Source organism: Zootoca vivipara, chromosome 2 (assembly GCF_965207765.1).
Source record: "Zootoca vivipara chromosome 2, rZooViv2.hap1.1, whole genome shotgun sequence".
In the NCBI taxonomy this organism is placed as follows: Eukaryota; Metazoa; Chordata; class Lepidosauria; order Squamata; family Lacertidae; genus Zootoca; species Zootoca vivipara.
Window position 1 is genome coordinate 27,907,596 of NC_142584.1, and position 18,398 is coordinate 27,925,993.

The following is an 18,398-nucleotide window of genomic DNA, read 5'->3' on the forward strand; positions in this document are numbered from 1 at the left end:
ACCTTTCTCTGGCCAAAGATCAGGGCTTTAATCCCTGCTCTATTAAACCTTGCTGCCTCGGTTGCGTGATCCTGCTCTGTGCCGGGAACTGGATTGTGCAGCCAAAGCAGGATTGAATGTTGTCCTCCCATCCACCAGCTGACATCACCGGTGACATCAGCTGATGGGCAGGTGGATGTGGTGGCGGGGGGGAATGGCCTCCCTGGGCTAAATTAGTCCTGGTGCACCAAGATTGGCCTAAGAGCTGGTGGTTTCCCCTGGTCTGAAGAGTAGGGTGACCTCTAAAAAGAGTGATAGCAATAAAGTACAGGTTCCTCCTTCTTCCCCCTTTTCAAGGATCCCAAGTACCAGGAAGAATTTGGAGGGGACCATCTCCAAAAGTACATGTCCTGCAACCAACCGAGGAAGCATAGTCTCCGACCACATGAAGAAAAGCATGACCAATGGTGCCCTCGCGTCACCGCTGATGAGCAAGGTGAATATCTGCATAGTCTGCCTGCCATCCAGAATTTCCCACTGTCGGAACTGTGTGTACTTTGAACTTCAAAAGGAAAGGGAAAAGTCTTAAGCTGAGCAGTGCAGATTCTGGGCTGAGGAAAAACTAAACCCGGTGACCTGTAAAAAACAAACAAACCCCAAAGTAAATTGAGAGCAAGTACCCTGAAGCTCCCTTCAGCCACTGAAAAATATTACGCAGTCTCCTTTCTGACTTGGTATGTTATCTGCACACTTTTCATCAGCAGCCATAAGTGCTAGCAAGTTTATTTTTGCAGCCAGGCAGCCAGCCCAAGACACTGTTATGAATTGTGGGGAGTGTACTACAGAAGATTGATGAAATTGTTGGGTTGATCTAAATCTGGAAGCAGTCACAAAACTGGCATTTTGAGTGTTAATTTGTGGAGGAACTAAAGCCTTGTTCTGCCCCCAGCATCTTTATGGGAAACATGTTTGCGGTTTTATGTAATGGATTATTGGGGGTGTCAGTAGCTGGGCATATAAGCTTAGTGCTTCTGTTCCACACTTACTCTCACAGAAGTGGTAAACCTGTGAGTGGATTGTACCACTTCAGGCTGCAGGGGGGAAGGCTTACATGACTGAATGCTCCTTTACCTAGAAAATGAGATGGCAGTGAGAGGTTTGAGCCTAGCCATTTCCCTGGCATTCCAACTTCCTACGGTATGTGAAGCATATCAAAATAACTCGAATATGGGGGTGCATTCCCTTACACGAGCCCTCCTGTGGTGTCAGTTGGTATGGTCAAGGAAGTTACTCGTTTTACCCCCCCCCCCAAGTACTTTTCATTAAGTTGACAATGTTAAAACAACTTAACAAAGAATATAATAAGAGAATACAATCATTACAGTTGGGAGATAAGAAATAAAGTAGCTGTTACACTCAGTGAGTTAGCGCCCAAGTAAAAGATTTTGTGGCCTAAAACTGCGTCATAACAGGCAGTCTATTGTAATAATCAGAGATCATCTCTGAAATAAAGTATAGTGGTACCTCTGGTTAGGTATGCAGGTGGCGCTGTGGGTTAAACCACAGAGCCTAGGGCTTGCCGATCAGAAGGTCAGCAGTTCGAATCCCTGCGACAGGGTGAGCTCCCGTTGCTCGGTCCCAGCTCCTGCCAACCTAGCAGTTCGAAAGCACATCAAAGTGCAAGTAGATAAATAGGGACCGCTCCAGCAGGAAGGTAAACGGCGTTTCCATGTGCTGCTCTGGTTCGCCAGAAGCAGCTTTGTCATGCTGGCCACATGACCTTGAAGCTGTATGCCGGCTCTCTCGGCCAATAACACGAGATGAGCGCCGCAACCCTAGAGTCAGTCACGACTGGACCTAATGGTCAGGGGTCCCTTTACCTTTACCTTACCTCTGGTTACAAACTTAATTCATTCCAGAGGTCCATTCTTAACCTGAAACCGTTCTTAACCTGAGGTACCACTTTAGCTAGCACGTGATTTCTGTTTTCATCCTGAGGTAAACTTCTTAACCCGAGGTACTACTTCCAGGTTAGTGGAATCTGTAACCCGAAGTGTTTGTAACCCGAAGTACCACTGTACTCTTAGTAGCAGCTGAGAATTTAACTATTCCAGGCATTTGTTTAAACCAGTGGGACTTGGTGTCTGTGAACCTGCTGTGTTTATAGGTAAAGGTAAAGGTACCCATGACCGTTAGGTCCAGTCACGGACGACTCTGGGGTTGCGGCGCTCGTCTCGCTCTATAGGCCGAGGGAGCCGGCGTTTGCCTGCAGGTCATGTGGCCAGCATGACTAAGCGACATCTGGCTAACCAGAGCAGCGCATGGAAACTGCTAGGTGGGCAGGAGCTGGGACCGAGCAACAGGAGCTCACCCCATCACGGGGATTCGAACCGCCGACCTTCCGATCAGCAAGCCCACAGCGCCACCCGTGACCCTGTTCATACAATATATGAAATAAAATCAAACCAGGCATTTTGGCCTCTGGGTAGTTTTAATGTAACATGATTTCTTTTCAAGGAGAGGGCAATTTGCCAAGTCTTGGTATACCAGTAATCCGAATTGCCAAAATCAAGTTTTCCAGAACTTGGCAATTGTAGCAGTCAAGACAGTCCTCTCTTGTTTTGAGAACAAGGCCAGAGCCCACAGACTTGAATGGTAATAAAAGCATCAGTTGCTTCCCAGCGGATCAGATGGGGTAAATCTTAACCCTGTGTAATGTGTAAGTGAACTGCATGACTTCCATGCAGCAAGATAACCTTAAATGCAGTCTGCTTATACATCTGGCAGTTTGCGGGTATTGCGTTTGGATTGGTCTGAACAGTTTATTGAACAGGGGGAGCAGCTCCCCATTTTGTGGTGTTGGCTCCACCTGTCTTCTTTCAACACCCCTTATTTTCTGTCGCTACAGAGGCAAGATGTGACTCAGGCCAGGAAGACGTTGGACCCTGAGGAAGCTGGCGTCCCCGTTCCCCGCAGCTCCTTTGCTTCCAACTTCAAACCCCAGAACGGGACGCTTCCTCCTCCTTCTCCTCATCCGAAGCTCATCCCTGCTGTTGGGTTCTCCTCTCCTAAGCTCCCTGCCAAGCTGTCTTTCCTAGACGACTTCAGCAAGAGGTCCAAGAAGCAGCCTCTCCTGCCACCCAAAACATCTCAGGACTTCAGCGAGGCCGCCAGTGTCAGGGTGGAGACGGGCAAGCAGAGCTCCTGGGGGGACAAGGGCTTGGCGTTGTCTTCACAGCCGCCAGAGGCTCCCAGAGGAGACCCCGAGGCCAAAGTTCGTGAGGAAGGCACAGAGGTGCCGAGCAAGGCCTCCTCGCCTTTGACTTCTTCCTCCTCGTCTTCTTCCTCCTCATCCTCTTCGAGCAGCTCCTTTTCCTCCAGTCCAGCACATCGCCCAGCCAAAGGACTCCCGCAGGCCACAACGGGCGTCAACGGCTACTGCTCCTCTCAGGAATCGGACTGTGCCTCTGGGAAATCTGTTTCCGAGGACTCCAAGTTTGCCAAGCTGAAGTCGCCTTTGCTGGCTAATGTGACCAATCTGGAGCTGGGGAATACCATGTCCCCCCCACCTGCAAAAAGACTGGCCCTCTCTGCCAGGAAGGTGCGTTTTAGGGGTACTTTACCTCACCTATCTCCAAAATGGTGGCAAAAGGAGTGGTGATTTGGGGGTGGGGTGGGGTAGATTCAGGCAAGGGGCCTTTCATGCTTGCAGACTCGATCACATATCATGCAATCGTAGAGTTGGAAGGGACCACCTAGTCCAAGGTTTCCCAAACTTGGGTCTCTAGCTGTTTTTGGACTACAACTCCCACCATCCCTAGCTAGCAGGACCAGCGGTCAGGGATGATGGGAATTGTAGTCCAGAAGCAGCTGGAAACCCAAGTTTGGGAAACTGAGGAATATTTTGCCCAAAGTGGGGCTCGAACCCATGGCCCTGAGATTAAGAGTCCCATGCTTTACCAGCTGAGTTGTTTTGTATGTAGGAGCCCAGGGAGATTCATCACCTGGCCAGCTTGTAAGTCCCAATCACTTTCTGACTACCCTCCTTGCATACTTGAGGGCAATAGTACAGTCCACACAGAATGCTAAGTCAAATCATGGCTTGGTGTGAAAAAGCAAACATGCAGGTTCCCTGATTCAAAGATTGCGGCCACAGCACTCCTCTTGTGCTGCCCAGGGCTGAGCAGTGGCTTGGCCCAGGTTCAGATGCCGTTCTGAGCCAAACCATGGCTTGGTCCTGGGTTGCATGGCAGCAAGCAGAACCTGGGGCGGAAAGTGGCTGAGATCTCCACTCCCGGAACCGGCGTGCGCCCTATTCGTGCGCAGCCATGGTTTGGTTTGATTCTACCCGCGAACAACCGCTCAGTATTCTTTTAAGCAGGTGGCTTGCCTTGCATTTGCCTTGTGTGCAGGGGGACCCTGTTTCCCAAGAGTCTTTGAGTGAAACTTGTGTTCTGTTCGGTCTCCCCTCATTCTTGCCCCTTCAAATCCTCTTGCTTGGTGAGGCCCACATTAAAGGAGGCATTTCGCTGCTCGCAGGGCCAGAGCAGAGAGACCCTGCTTAGTGCTTTTCTTTCCTCTCTCTGAAAACAAGGAATATGGGAAGGTGCCTGTTGCCCATTGTTTTATTCTAACACTGTTCTGTCTTTATACATGTCCTTCCTTCTTTTCCCTTTGTTTCTAACAGCAAACACTTTTCTGATTCTTTTTCCCTGTCCCACCCCCACCCGTTCTTTTGTTTTCCCCCCTCCCCTCTCTTCTTGCTCTGCCCCCTGGGGTCACGGAAACCTCTTTTTAGACCACCAAGTTTTTATTTATGTCAATAACTACAGGGCAGCAACACACTGCAGAAACTGAGCAGCAGTGAGCGCCTGGCGCCGCCCTACCCTCCACCAGCTGCTACAAAAACCACCCACCCCGTCTGTGCCGCTGCGCTCGATTATCCCAGGTGAGCTCCCGGGGCCCTTGCAGGGGGGGGGGTCGGTCATAACCCTGGCCTGGCTTTCTGCACCCTGTCCTTGCTGTGTGGCTCTTTGGCTTGTCATAAGAAGTCACTGTAGCGTTTGGTACTTTTCTGAAGCAAAGCCTTTCTGGATTTGAGGGTGTTGCTGCAATTGCTAGCATGTGCCTTGAAGCCCATCAGTTACTGGGTGTTGTGTCTGGTTTGGGTACTTTGGGCAAATGGACAGGGAATGAGAAATGTCACCCCGCTTGGACATTATGTGTGAGAGCAGCCTCTGTGTTTTTTTAATCAGGTGTGTGTGTGTGTGTGTGTGTGTGTGTGTGTGTGTGTATTGTATGTGTGTGCGCCCACACATATATATGATTAGGGTTGTAGCCAACGGCTTGTATCTATTGCAGCACTAAATAAGCATCCCATCAGCACAGGGATTCCTGCTTGTGCAATGGGACTCCCCCCCCCCACTCCAAATTTGCTACAGAGGGTTGGAGGAATTCCTAGAGCAGATTTCAAGGGCGGTGGGGCCGGGGGAGTTCAGTTGCTGAACTGGTGACCCTTAGGCTAAAAGGACACTTGCTCAGTGCTGCATTGGATGCAAGCATCTGTTAGTCCTCAGAGTTGACCAGTTGCAGAGAGTCGGCATGACCAACTTAGGTCATTAGTTTCAGTGGGTCTACTCTTATCTTCATTGGATGCAACCCTATAGTAAGTACAGTGGTGCCTTGCAAGATGAGATTCATTCGTTCCACGAGTTGTTTTGTATTGCAAAAATTTCGTCTTGTGGTTTTCCAATGTAAACAAAGCAAAGCACACACACAAAAAGCAAAAAATCCGTCTTGCGATGCACGGCCATAGAAAAATTCGTCTTGTGAGTTTTTCGTTGAGCGAGGCATTCGTCTTGCGAGGTACCACCTGTATTAGCAGATTAGTGGCAAGCATAATCCAATAAATATTTTTAAACTTACATACATACTAACAGCCACACATCACTTAAAATGCATCTGTTTTAAGACAGTATAATTGTATATTGCTTTAAAAGTAGCACATGGTTCGCTTAATCATATGTGACTCCAGTTACATCAAGTCAGTAGAACAAAACTTCCAATCTCAAAGGTACTTGTTCAACTCCCCCCCTTTTTTATATTGATTTCACCCATGCTCCTCATATTTGACTTGTGTTTCAACCTACATCTCACCAAATAATCGGGGTTCACTTCGTCCTCCATTTTATCGTTCTGCTATAAAATGAACTTGATATCTCAATTTAATATCACGTGGTCAACCTTCTCTGCCTCTGTTTATGTTTTAAAATTTCACCATATGTTCTAGGTCCCAAACTTTCCCTGATTCAAGAGGGTCCAGTTTTCCCCAAGCCTGACATGTGGTCACACAGGCTGCTATTGCTATAAGGCGGACTGTCATTTTCAGATCATCTTGGGGTCCCACAATTGCTTTAAAATAGCCAGATAATACTACTAAAGCAGGTGCATGCAGGGCTGCATTCTATTCTGGGCACCTTTCTGTGGCAAAAGTGGGGCGAGCTAGGAATGTAAATTTTGTCCTTGCACAGTAGGCCAGTTTCTACATATGCTCTAGAATCCTACATCCAGGTAACCGGATTTCGATGGCACATACCAGCCAGATAAAAACCCTCAAGAGAGGGTGTGAAGTAGGATTGGCGAGGGCTGTGGCCCGGGGAGAGGGATCGTGGCCCACGGATGGTCGTGAGGGCCATATCAAGGCCTAGAGTGGCCACATCTGGCCCCTATGCCTGAGGTTCTGCATCCCTCTAGTAAGGGCTGTCTTGGTAATTCATAATCCAATACATGACTCCAGGCCACTATCTCTAGCCGTATAACCTCACATCAGTCCAGTCTTCCTTCCCCACTCTTTTTACTAGCGCTCAGTTGAGAGTCTTGTTGGCTCGCGTTGTTCATCTGAGTTCTCCAGGGACAAGTGTACTTCCTGGGCGCAGGTCTGCCAAGCGTCCAGCCTCTGCAGAGGTGCCCATCTGCATTGCTCTGTACTGCAAGCTTTTTGTGCTACGGCGAGACTCTCTGTTCTTTGAGACGAAACTTTTAAAAGCAATACAAATGAGCTGATACTTAGGTAGCAGCATCTGGCATGCTTTGAATACAGATGGAACTTAAGGGGTTGTTTATCCTGCAAGAAGCAGTGCAGAACAGAGCAATAGAAGGAGGATATCTCTAGGGAAATGCCCATGCAAGGCAAGGGTGTGTGTGTGTGTGTCCTCACTGCTCCAAAAAAAACCCCAAGAATTATTGTGAATGGCCTTAAAATATTCAAATATAGCTCCACAACCTGGTGAATATAAAAATCTCAAGCACCAAAAGTGCCTTGGCGGGAGAGCTTTGAATTTGGCACTGAAATAACTCCTCAATTAGGGCATAGAAATCCTCCAGCCCAGAAGAACTCCACGCCTGCATTGTGGAAATGTGCTAGCCTTCACTGTACAGATGGAGCTAGAAGTGGCATGGAGCTTAGTGACGAAACATTGCAGGGTCATTGAAGCGGGGTTGGGCCTTTGGGATAGGGGCAGAAACCATACCAGTGTTAAGCCTGTAAGGAGCTGAATGTTTATTAATGCCCAGGGCATGTGGGGTAGTCTGCCTCTGTATCCCAGTTGCTGCGGATCACAAATGGGGAAAGTGCTGTTGTGCCCAAGTCCTGGCTACTCTGAGAACAGACTGCAGAATTAGATGCATGAATCTAACAGGGCTTTCCTTTGCTTCGGTTGACAATGCTTTGTCCTTCTGGGTGATGTAAGGGACCATTTACATTGGGAAAGAGGCTGGCACTGGCTCCATTTAGAATGGAAACGGGTGTGGTCTTCTGCCGCTTTGGAGTCGGTTGACTCTTAGCTTTACCTGTGTGTGATTCTCTAGGACGCCCTCATCTGCTTCCAAATCTTCAGCGCCTCCACCGCCGGCCAGCAGCGCCTTTGTCAAACCCTTGCCCAGCTTCAAATCATGCTGCCTCTCTGCCACCCCTCTGCCACCACCTGCGGTGCCCAAAGAGGCACTGAGCCACTCTTGCCCAGACCGGGACAAGAGGCCTTTCCTTGCCAGCTCCAAGAAGAGGAAAAGGAAGCGTAGCCTCTCGGAGGAAGAACAAGGCACCCATTGCATCCCAAGCACACGAACCGTTGGTGCAGAGGGAACCTGCCTCTCCAACCCACCCAGGAGGAAGAGGCAACTCGAGGAAAACGGCAGCCCTGGAGACTCCTCTCCTGAACAGGAATCTGACTTGGTGGCAGCCAGGAAGGGAGAGGAAGAGGGAATAGCTGGAGGCTGCAGGGTAGCAGATCCTAGTCTAGCTAATTCCACCCAAAAGAGGAAGAAGAAGAAAAAGAAAAAGAAGCTGCAGCAGACAGAGGAAGACTGTAAGCCTTTGCTGTCCCCTGTGAACAGGTGAGTGTGTGCTTGGTTGTCTTTTCTAGGGGAAGGGCTTTGCTCGGAGAGAGAAACATGAGCTCTTGACATCTCCACCATCTGGAGGTGCATGCCTGGGGATCCTTGGATCTTGACTGTTTCCACACACTAATTCCTCATGCTGTAGAATTCTATCACTATATTTTATCTGTGCAATCGGAATGAATTTCAGGAACCAACGTGTCTTTTCTGTGCAGCCAGAACAGGAGTAGTGAACAACGTTATAGGTAAATGAGGCTTGTCTTCACTTCACCCACCCCACTCCCCTGCTCAGTTATGAAGTATATTCTTATGTTATGAATAGTCTGTTGTCACCATTAGGGAAAAAGAGGTCAGAAATAGGCCATTGTATATATGGACTGTCCCTGGATCAAGTAACTTTCCTTCCTTAAGTTCTCAAAGCTCTTAACTTAGCTCAAGGTCGTCATCTGAACTAGCCAGATGTTTAACTTCGAATCAACCACAGTCAACCCATCATTTGAAAAATAAGACTTTGGAGCTGTCTTGCCCCAAAGTGGCAACTGGACATTCCATTTTGGCGACTTTTGGCGATTTTGGTTTGAGGAGCCATTTGGTGCCTAGCTTATATATCTGAGTTTCTAACACTGTTGGGATGACAAGCCATGAAGACTTAGAGGACAGAACTTCTGTGCCTTTAATTGCCTTGCTCTCTTTTGAGTCTGGAAACCTTAAAGAGAAACCAGCAGACCCTTTGTTCAATTTCCAAGCAAAGGGTCTGCTGGTTTCTCTTTAAGGTTTCCAGACTCAAAAGAGAGCAGGGCGATTAAAGGCACAGAAGTCCTGTCCTCTATTGAGTCTGGCAACCCTACCTCCTACACTGCAGATAACATTCCTTGTTATCTGTGGTTCAAGGGTCTTTGGGCTTCCCCCCTGCCCCCTCCATCACCTTCAATAATAAAACAAGTGGAGCCTTTGAGCCTAGTGGGACCAAGCATTGCCCTGGGTTTACACCAGTCCTTCCTGCTGCCTTTTGGACCAATGTTTTGCATAGGAGACAAAAGGGCTCGCTATGCATTTATATGCAAATTCCAAACATGAAGATCGCTATACATGCGAGCAAAGTCTCGAAAAAAAATGCTGGACCAACCTGATGCACTTTTATATTTTTTGAGGCTTCAATCCTGTGCAAGCTCACTTGGGAGTAAAATCCGCTAAGCAGAGTCGGTTGGTCTTCTGGGTAGAGATGTAAATGTATTAAACAGGCCAAAAAGTACTGCATATAGTTCAGTTACCCCAAAAGTTCCTCTTCCCCGTCCTTGTAAAATGAAAACTCTGCGGGAGGGGGAAGCATGCCTCCCAAATTTCCAGAAACCTCTTATCTGTGTATAACTAAAATAGGTTTTCGGATTACAGTATGCTGCTGGTGGTGGTACAGAGTGCTGGGCGTTTTGCTCAGATGCATTTTGCAGAATATACATCTGCCTAGAGATGAAACTGACGGTTTCTGACTGGCATGCTCTCTGTACGCCTGATCCTTTTAAGCAAGACCATGTAGCTGAAGGCTGGGGTTGCCATACATCAGGAAAATTCCTGACATGTCCTCGCTTTCGGGTGCAAAAATGGCGTCGGGGGAATTTTGCCGAATCACCAAAATGTCAGGGAAAACCCAGATGTAAGGCAGCCAATGGGGGGGGGGAAGCAGCAGAAACAGCTCCAAAAGCTTAGAATCACTATTTTGGGGGGAGGTTTTCCCCAAAAAGCTCAACTTATTTTTGAAATACGGCGACCCTACTGAAGGCTAAACTGGACCCCCTCAGGAGCATGGGCTGCTGGTTGCTGGATAAGACATGCCTGCCTATGGCATACATTTTGAAAGGAAATCATTTAAATATGCTTACTTTTCTGAGTGCTTATGCAGCCCCAAACAGCACCATATTGGCACAGGTATAGTAGGCTTGGGGTGACCTCAAGGTTTACAGAAGCAATCTTCATCTTTGGAATTTGCATATAAATGCATAGCGAGCCCTTTTGTCTCCTATTTCATTCTTTTATGCAGGAAGTTCTGTTTTTATGGAGGCCATTTTAAGAGATTGATTTTTATTTTTACCTATTTATTAGATTCATATACAGTGGTGCCTCGCAAGACGAAAGTAATTCGTTCTGCGAGTCGCTTCGTCTTGTGATAATTTTGTCTTGCGAAGCGCAGTTTGCTGTGGCAAAAAAAAAGCAACAACAAAAAACCGCCGAAAAACTTCGTCTTGCAAAGCGCGGCCATAGAAAACTTCATCTTGCGAAGCCCCGAAAACATTGCAAAACGCTTTCGTCTTGCAAGTTTTTTGTTGCGCGAGGCATTCGTCTTGTGAGGTACCACTGTACTGCCCTTTAAGATCTCTGGGCGATTCACAGAATAAAACATGGGTTCAAAACAAGTAAATAAGTAAAACAAAACATCAGAACAATACCCCCCCCTTCCCACAGACACATTTAAAAGGCTGTAGAGTTTTAATCATCCAAAGGCCTGGTTGAAGAGGAGTGTTTTCTCTTGGCACCTAAATATATATAATGAAGGCACCAGGCAAACCTTCCTGGGAAGACTATTCAACAAACAGGGAGCCGCCGCAAAGATGTTGCCAGCCTCTGTACCCTAAATGGAGGGGGCACGCAAAGAAGGGCCTCAGATGATGATATCAGAGTCCAGTTGGGTTCACATGGGGAAAGGGGGTCCTTGGGGGTGGTATTCTTCGTACTTCCGCATTGCATTCAGATACAATTTTAAAGCAGGTTATTTTAAAGCAATGGCTGCTGATTGCACTTTTTTCGGTGTGTGTCTGGGGAGGAACAGTTCTGACTTTAAAAAAATAAATGAATAAAACTGAATGGGTTGGTTTTTGTTTTTTAATCCACTTTGCAGCTGCCCTCCACAGCGTGAGGCAGAAGCCTGCCTAATAGCCCATGAGCCAGTGGAAGAGTCCTGTAGCCTGAAGAAGAAGAAGAAAAAGAAGCAGCAGCTTCCTTGCCCAGCTTCAGACAGTGGCAGCCCTGCTGGAGAGAGTGAGCACCGAAAGCACAAGAGGAGGGAGAAGCAGGGGGGCTCTGTGCCAGAGGCCAGCAGCCCCCAAGAAGAATGGAGAGAAAACGGCCTTTCCTCTGCTAGAATCAGCCCCCCAGGTTTGAGACATATCTATATCATGGTTAGCTGGGTGTGTGTGGAGAAAGGAAATTTGGAGAGTGCGGGGGGGGGGCGGTGGCAGCATACACTCATCCTGTACCCCCCCCCCAAGTCCAGATCAGTTCCTAGATTGGGCATAGGGGAGCTGGCACTTGCTGCAATTCTAAACTATAAACAACAATGAGCAACACGTCGTCTAATAATATACTGGCAATATTTTTTTATAACACTATACTGTGTCAAAATACATAAATGGAAGATATACAGTATGTGCCGTGGATTCACAAACTAGTAAACATCAAATAAATGTCCATTCTGCCTCCAACTGAGTGATCTTTAATAGTGACTTATCACTCTTCCTATTTCGGTTCGTGGGACATTTATTTGATGTTTATTAGTTTGTGAGTTTGTGTTGCTCATTGTAGTTTAGAGCAGTGTTTCCCAACCTTGTGCCTCCAGATGTTTTTGGACTACAGCTCCCATCATCCCTAGCTAGCAAGACCAGTGGTCAGGAATGATGGGAATTGTAGTCTGAAAACAGCTGGAGGCACAAGGTTGGGAAACACTGGTTTAGAGTATTCTGTTTTGCAACACATGGGATTTTTGTTGTTGTAGCAATTCTAAACTAGGCTGGGGTGTAGCAGTGACACCTGCCCCAAACCCAGAGCTCTTTTTGGGACATGGAAGAACTCCTTACCTATTTACATACACACACACACACACACACACACACACACACACACACACACGGTTTCCTTATGTCCAAACGAACCCAGCACCTACGTAAAATGTGGCTGTGGGTTTTCTCCCAAGGTTTCCTCTCCGTTTATCCCAAGGCTTCATAGCCTCTCCGTTTGGTTTGTGCACACCGGGCATCTCTTCCTAGGCATGCAGATGAGCTCTGACGTAACCCCCACAACTCTGACATGTTGACGCCCAACAGCCTAAGCTCAGTTAAACAAGCCTTTGTGATTGATTCTGGGTGCAAACCCTAGGAAGTTGTGCAGTATTGTAGTTGCTGGAAATGTTCCAATAGTCTGTTGGTGTTTTGCACACGTCCCCCCCCCCCCCGCAGGTGTAAGTGAGCATTTTACCTTGGCCTCTGGACCACTGGGAATGCAAATCACACACCTGTTCCTGGGGCTGTGTTTCTTTTCGGTTCTGTTCCCTTGGTTTCCCTGGCACTGCTCCAGAGTGGCAAGTCAGACTTGCTGCGTGACATGATTGTGCCAGTACTTCTTACCCCTTCCTTCTTTCCACAGTGGCCTTGTCCTGGACTGGCAGCCAGCTTAGACATGGGGACAAGTGCTCCTGGAACATCCCAAGTCCAAAGAAGGAAGTGGTACATCAGAAGCATGAACGGTTTGATGTGGTCCAGGAGCTGCTGAAGGATTCTTCAGATAAAGCTTATGGAAAGCAAGGTACCGTACTGCTTTAAGGAAAGGGGTTTTCCCGTAAACAGATGAGGCTCTCCTGCTCCTGTGTTTTGGAAGGGGTTTTCTCCTCTTAAGCCACAGTAGAAAAACAAATAATGGAGATCTTTGACATTCTGAAACGGCACCCCATGTTTTATGATAGAAGTGCATGTAGATAAGACGGTGTCCCTGTTTCTCTATGTGCGCTTCTGGTGATAGCACCTTGCTGGCTTCTTCAATGGAGAAATGAGGAAAGGGCAGAGGGCTGGGATAGCGAGGAAAGATTGCCACCAGGGCCGGCCCACCTATGAGGCAAGCGGAGGCGACTGCCTTGGGCGGCAGGACCCACAGGGGCAGCAGACCCTGATGTATATCTTTATCCCCCACCCTGTTCCTGATGTAGATCTTCACATATCCCTTCTTCCCTGGTGGGGAGGGCGGTACCATTTTGTGGTTTGCTTCAGGTGCTGAAATGTCTTGGGCCGACCAAACGTGCCACGATTCCCAGCTCTTCTTTGCCAATGTGTTTCCTCCACAGTATTGACATGGGATGGCGAAGTGTCGGCCATCAGCCAAGCTGCCATGCAAGATGCTGTATGGTCTCAGAGCCAGACAGTCCTTGACGATTGGGATGAAGAGTTTGACAGTGGGAAGGTAAGAAGCCTAGCCTGTTGCAAGCCTAGCCTAGTGTGCTCAGTTACTAGTTTGGATTGCTTTTAAAACAGGCTTCCCATCTTGAAAAGCATATGTTTCTTCAACATGCCTGCCTGCTCACTTGTTGCTAGAACAATGAAAACATATCTGCTTGCATTTATAATAGAGCTGTTATATGAGCTATGAGCATGAGCCAAATTTTAGGCTTAGTGGGTGATCCTAGTGATAGTCAGGAAGACATGTACATGTGAAAAGGATCTAGGAGTCTTGGTAGACCACAAACTTGACATGAGTCAACAGTGTGATGCAGCAGCTAAAAAAGCCAATGCAGTTCTGGGCTGCATCAATAGGAGTATAGCATCTAGATCAAGGGAAGTAATAGTACCACTGTATTCTGCTCTGGTCAGACCTCACCTGGAGTACTGTGTCCAGTTCTGGGCACCACAGTTCAAGAAGGATACTGATAAGCTGGAACGTGTCCAGGGGATGGCAAGCAAAATGGTCAAAGGCCTGGAAACGATGCCTTATGAGGAACTGCTTAGGGAGCTGGGTATGTTTAGCCTGGAGAAGAGAAGGTTAAGGGGTGATACGATAGCCATGTTCAAATATATAAAAGGATGTCATATAGAGGAGAGAGAAAGGTTGTTTTCTGCTGCTCCAGAGAAGCGGACACGGAGCAATGGATTCAAGCTACAAGAAAGAAGATTCCACCACCTAAACATTAGGAAGAACTTCCTGACAGTAAGAGCTGTTCAGCAGTGGAATTTGCTGCCAAAGAGTGTGGTGGAGTCTCCTCCTTTGGAGGTCTTTAAGCAGAGGCTTGACAGCCATATGTCAAGAATGCTTTGATGGTGTTTCCTGCTTGGCAGGGGGTTGGACTGGATGGCCCTTGTGGTCTCTTCCAACTCTATGATTCTATGATCTTTTGGATCTCAGTCTCATTGATCACTTGCTGGTCGCCTCCGGGTTGTTATTATTTAATTAGCTTTTGTCCACCCCACCAGCTGCTTTCTGGTGAATGGAGTGGGATGGGGGGGGAGAGATGTCCTTTATACGCTTCACTTGGTGTGGATGGCAGCTTGGATGCTAGAAGCTGGAACAACCACACACTCTTTCTTCTTGCCGTAGGTGAAGAAAATCAAGAAACTCAAGCGTGAGCGGAGGAGAAATGGCAATGCCTTCCAGAAACTGCAAAGCCGACGTAATTTCTGGGCCGTGACACATCCCGCTAAAGTTGCTAGCCTGAGCTATTGGCTTTGAGATGGTGAGGAACTTGAGTGCAGCCGGCCAGAGGGATTTGGGGAATTGCAGTTTATGCAGGTTTCTGGCAGTGGGCAAATGGAAAATTATTCAGTGGTGGAAATGGCTCGTATTTAGGACTGTGGTGTCTGTGTGCGAGGGGTGGGAAGGCGTATTTGATTTTGCAAATATTAAGCTCGTGTAGTCCTTGTTTAGACTGATTACATTATTCTAAACATACCGTAGAAGTTGGATTCTTGTCTTTTACAACTCCCAACTTCTGCCGAAGGATTTGAGCAATGACGAGGGAATTCTTGTAGGACCTTCTACAATATGCAGATGTAGGAATTCTGCAAAGCAGTGTTGCCAGAGATCTTATGTGTTGCCCCGATTTTATTTATTTATTTAGCTTGCTTTTTTCAACTTCGTTCTCTTCCTCCTGCTCCTCACACCACCCAGTGGTCAAGAGGGTGCAATCCAGTAACACTTTTCCTGTGGCACTAATTCGTTCTCCATCTCTACCCCGCAGATGAGTTCTTGGCTGCAGCAGTGCTATGGCGAACTCCGGTTCTTTGGAGCTGCCGGTGACCAACACAATACTGTCAACAGTCGCAAGTTGCCAACTCAACAGGACTCACAGGGAATGTCCTCCTCTTGCCTTGAAGGCTCCGATGGATCTTCAGTGCAGTGCCTGGGGAAATGCAGGCACCCATCGCCGCTTACTTGCAAGAGTGTCACGAGGAGCCTTTGCCTGGGGAAGGTCCTGTCCCTGGGTACCTGTGGGCATCAGGCATGGATCAGAGGTGGAGCCAAGGGCAACTAGCCCTTTTGAAATGAAATCCCTCTGTGGCCTCCGCCGCCACCATGTGTCAGCATGATGAGCTGTGATGCCCTCTGCTCCCTTTCCTGCCAAGAGAAGATTGAGAAAGCCGAGAGCTGTGTCCCAACTCCTCAAGAGCTGGATGTTGTTGTATTGCCTGAAGTGGTACATTTGCCCCTTTCCCCACTCCCTGGCTGAGTCATTAGGACAGGATGCAGCTTACGTGGCATTTCTCCACCCATCTGCAGCCCCTTCTCTGGTTCATCCCATTTCAGAGAAGTATGAAATGCTCCACTCTGGAAATATTTTTCAGGACCATTTCCCCACAAGCTGTTCCTGCTGTATAAAACACTTGGGACTTGAGTTTTGTACAGCCAGGAAAGCGGATGGTCAGGTCGTCCTGCCCTGTAACAGTTGTGTTCAAATGCATTCACTGCCAGGGCCCTCGAAAGGTGCTGCTTTGCAATGACAACTTCTTGGTAGCATTCTCCAGCCATAGTTAAGTGACGGTTCATTTGAGATTTGCTTGTTGCTGGAGTGTGTTGCTTCAAGCTGCAGGCAGGGGAAGAAATGTTTGAATGCTCCCCACAACAATAATAATTAAAAAAATTCCATGCATACATTAACTAGGAGTTCTTTTCCACAAAGGGGTGTTCAGACATTCACATCCCCACTTGCAGTCTTGAAACTTCCTTGCGTTGGGTCTTTTCTCCATGCCTCCTCTTAAGCGTTGCCCTAATTAACTTCCGGCAGGCATCGTTGCACAGCTTGTGTGGCAAAAGTTAATGGCTCCAAGAGGACCTGATTCTCTCGCAGCATATTTCCAACTTGGGAGTTTGTGTTGGAGAGAGGTTGCCCGAAACATCACTTGCTTTGGCACCAAGACGGAGCAGGCTGCTCCCTGCCAAAATGAGAGACTCAAGTGTGCCTGTGCCAAAACTTTTTCAATGGGTAGTTGTCAAGCCAAGTGGTGCAAGGGCTCCTGTTCCTGCAGGGCTGGCCTAGGTTTTCCTTTATTCCCTTGCATCTGCTGCTGTCTAGCTGTTAACCTCAGTGGCTTACTCCCAGGTAGGCAGCCTTTACCTGTAACTTCCCCACAAGTGCATGATTGGTTTGGAGGGGCAATCCATGTGCATCCCACCCATTCCTGGCATTCCCAGCATTGCTCGTTCAACTTTGGCACCCATTTTCTCTCTTCATAGATTGGGTGCAAAGGTTGAAAACTAGCTTTATTTTCTCCACCATATCAAAGCAGTTACCAAAACGGTTTTGGCCATTGCATTTAATTTGAGCCTAATGATTTATTATGATTATTACGATTCTCTTTTTTTCTTGGGGAGGGGGGGCACTGACCCTGTTCACTCTCTCAGTGGGGAGCAGTCTCTTCCCCTCTGGCAGTGCCCGTTTAACAATCTCCTGCCAACATGTAGATACCCCAAGTGGGTATTATGCACCTCATGCTGGGGCTTGCTGCAGTAGCCCTAGTTGTAGCAATGGTTCATGGTGCAATAAAGGAATGTTTTGTGTATGTGTGTGTGTTGAGTCTTGTCGATTGGTTTCTCTTGTGATTGATTGCAACAGTACTTCTTCCATGACCGCTCACCTCTTAAGCTTGCCATTAGTCTGAAGCCCTAGCTGAGAACTCCTTTGTTCCACTTGGTTTATCCCCCTTGTCTCAGGCCTTCCTACTCTATCACTTTCTGTTGACACTCATCTATCTCTGTAGTTGCAGTACTGGGGTGGTTATGTTGGGTACTTTTCAAGACATCCTAACACCGTAACACCCGTATGTGCATGCCTTTGCTTTGGCCTATTGCAGAACTGAAGGCAAAAGGTAGGGGGAAGACTTGAGCCCAGCCTCTGAAATAAGGGCATTTGACCTAATCAGTAGAAACAAGTGGATTTTTTTGGGGGGGGGAATCTTGTGCCCCTTAGAGACTGATCCCCACTACCCACCTGAACAGCCTCTGCATTATAGAATCACAGAATTGTAGAGTTTGAAGATACCCCAAGGGTCAAAACCCCGCTGCAGGTCAAGAATCTCAACACGTGGTTCTCCATCCAGTTTGAAACCATACTTGACCCTGCTTAGCTTTGCAACATGCATGGGGTCAATGCATATTGCAAAGATTCTCAAACCCTTGAGGAGGAGAGGTTTGCTGCAATGGTTGAAAGGCCATGTAACTTCCAGGTTAACCCCAACTCCACGTGAACAGCTTTAGAGCTGTAGATTTTATATATGCCACATTCAGTGGAGCAAATATTCTTCCTGTGGTTTGCCGTTAAGCACACACGTCATGCTGAGAAGTTGTAGCGTTACCATGCTCCCTTATAGGGAGCGAGTGTAAGAAGCTGCTATTCTACTTGTATCCAGCCCCTGTGGCAGTATATGTCGTGGGGTAAAATCCTTTAAAAAACCAAAACTCAACAACTTCAATCCTAACAGCTCATACAACTTTGGGGTAAAATTGTAAAAAAACTCAACAATTTCAATTCTTAAAAAAAGCTCAACAACTTTGGTCAGTCTTTAAAAGCAAGAGGGTTGCACTAATCATTTCTGTCATAAACCCTCAATGTTTCTATGATGGTGTATCTCTAGAGCTTCCCATGCTATACTGATTTAGAATGTTATTTTGCTTGCTGATTTAGGAAAGGGTTAGGAAAGAGCCTGTTTGACTGGTCCTGGCAACAACTTGTACATCACCTGCAGGAGCTTCCTCACACTTTTGAGAAATCATTGTAAATATTA

The 18,398-nt window shown here is 47.5% G+C and overlaps 1 protein-coding gene across 4 annotated transcripts in view; it reads left to right on the forward strand.

Moving 5' to 3' along the window:
• Positions 1 to 17,177, forward strand: part of USP36 (ubiquitin specific peptidase 36) — a 31,140-nt gene extending 13,963 nt beyond the window's left edge. For all 4 annotated transcript variants that reach the window (XM_035104203.3, XM_035104204.3, XM_035104205.3 and 1 more), the window contains 9 exons: positions 337 to 475; positions 2,888 to 3,580; positions 4,812 to 4,927; positions 7,846 to 8,370; positions 11,264 to 11,520; positions 12,784 to 12,942; positions 13,475 to 13,590; positions 14,719 to 14,854; positions 15,359 to 17,177. In XM_035104203.3, coding sequence (XP_034960094.2) covers positions 337 to 475; positions 2,888 to 3,580; positions 4,812 to 4,927; positions 7,846 to 8,370; positions 11,264 to 11,520; positions 12,784 to 12,942; positions 13,475 to 13,590; positions 14,719 to 14,850 — 2,137 coding nt within the window. In that variant the 3' untranslated portion in view covers positions 14,851 to 14,854; positions 15,359 to 17,177. The remainder of the gene's footprint in view (positions 1 to 336; positions 476 to 2,887; positions 3,581 to 4,811; positions 4,928 to 7,845; positions 8,371 to 11,263; positions 11,521 to 12,783; positions 12,943 to 13,474; positions 13,591 to 14,718; positions 14,855 to 15,358) is intronic.
• Positions 17,178 to 18,398: the final 1,221 nt, after the last annotated feature.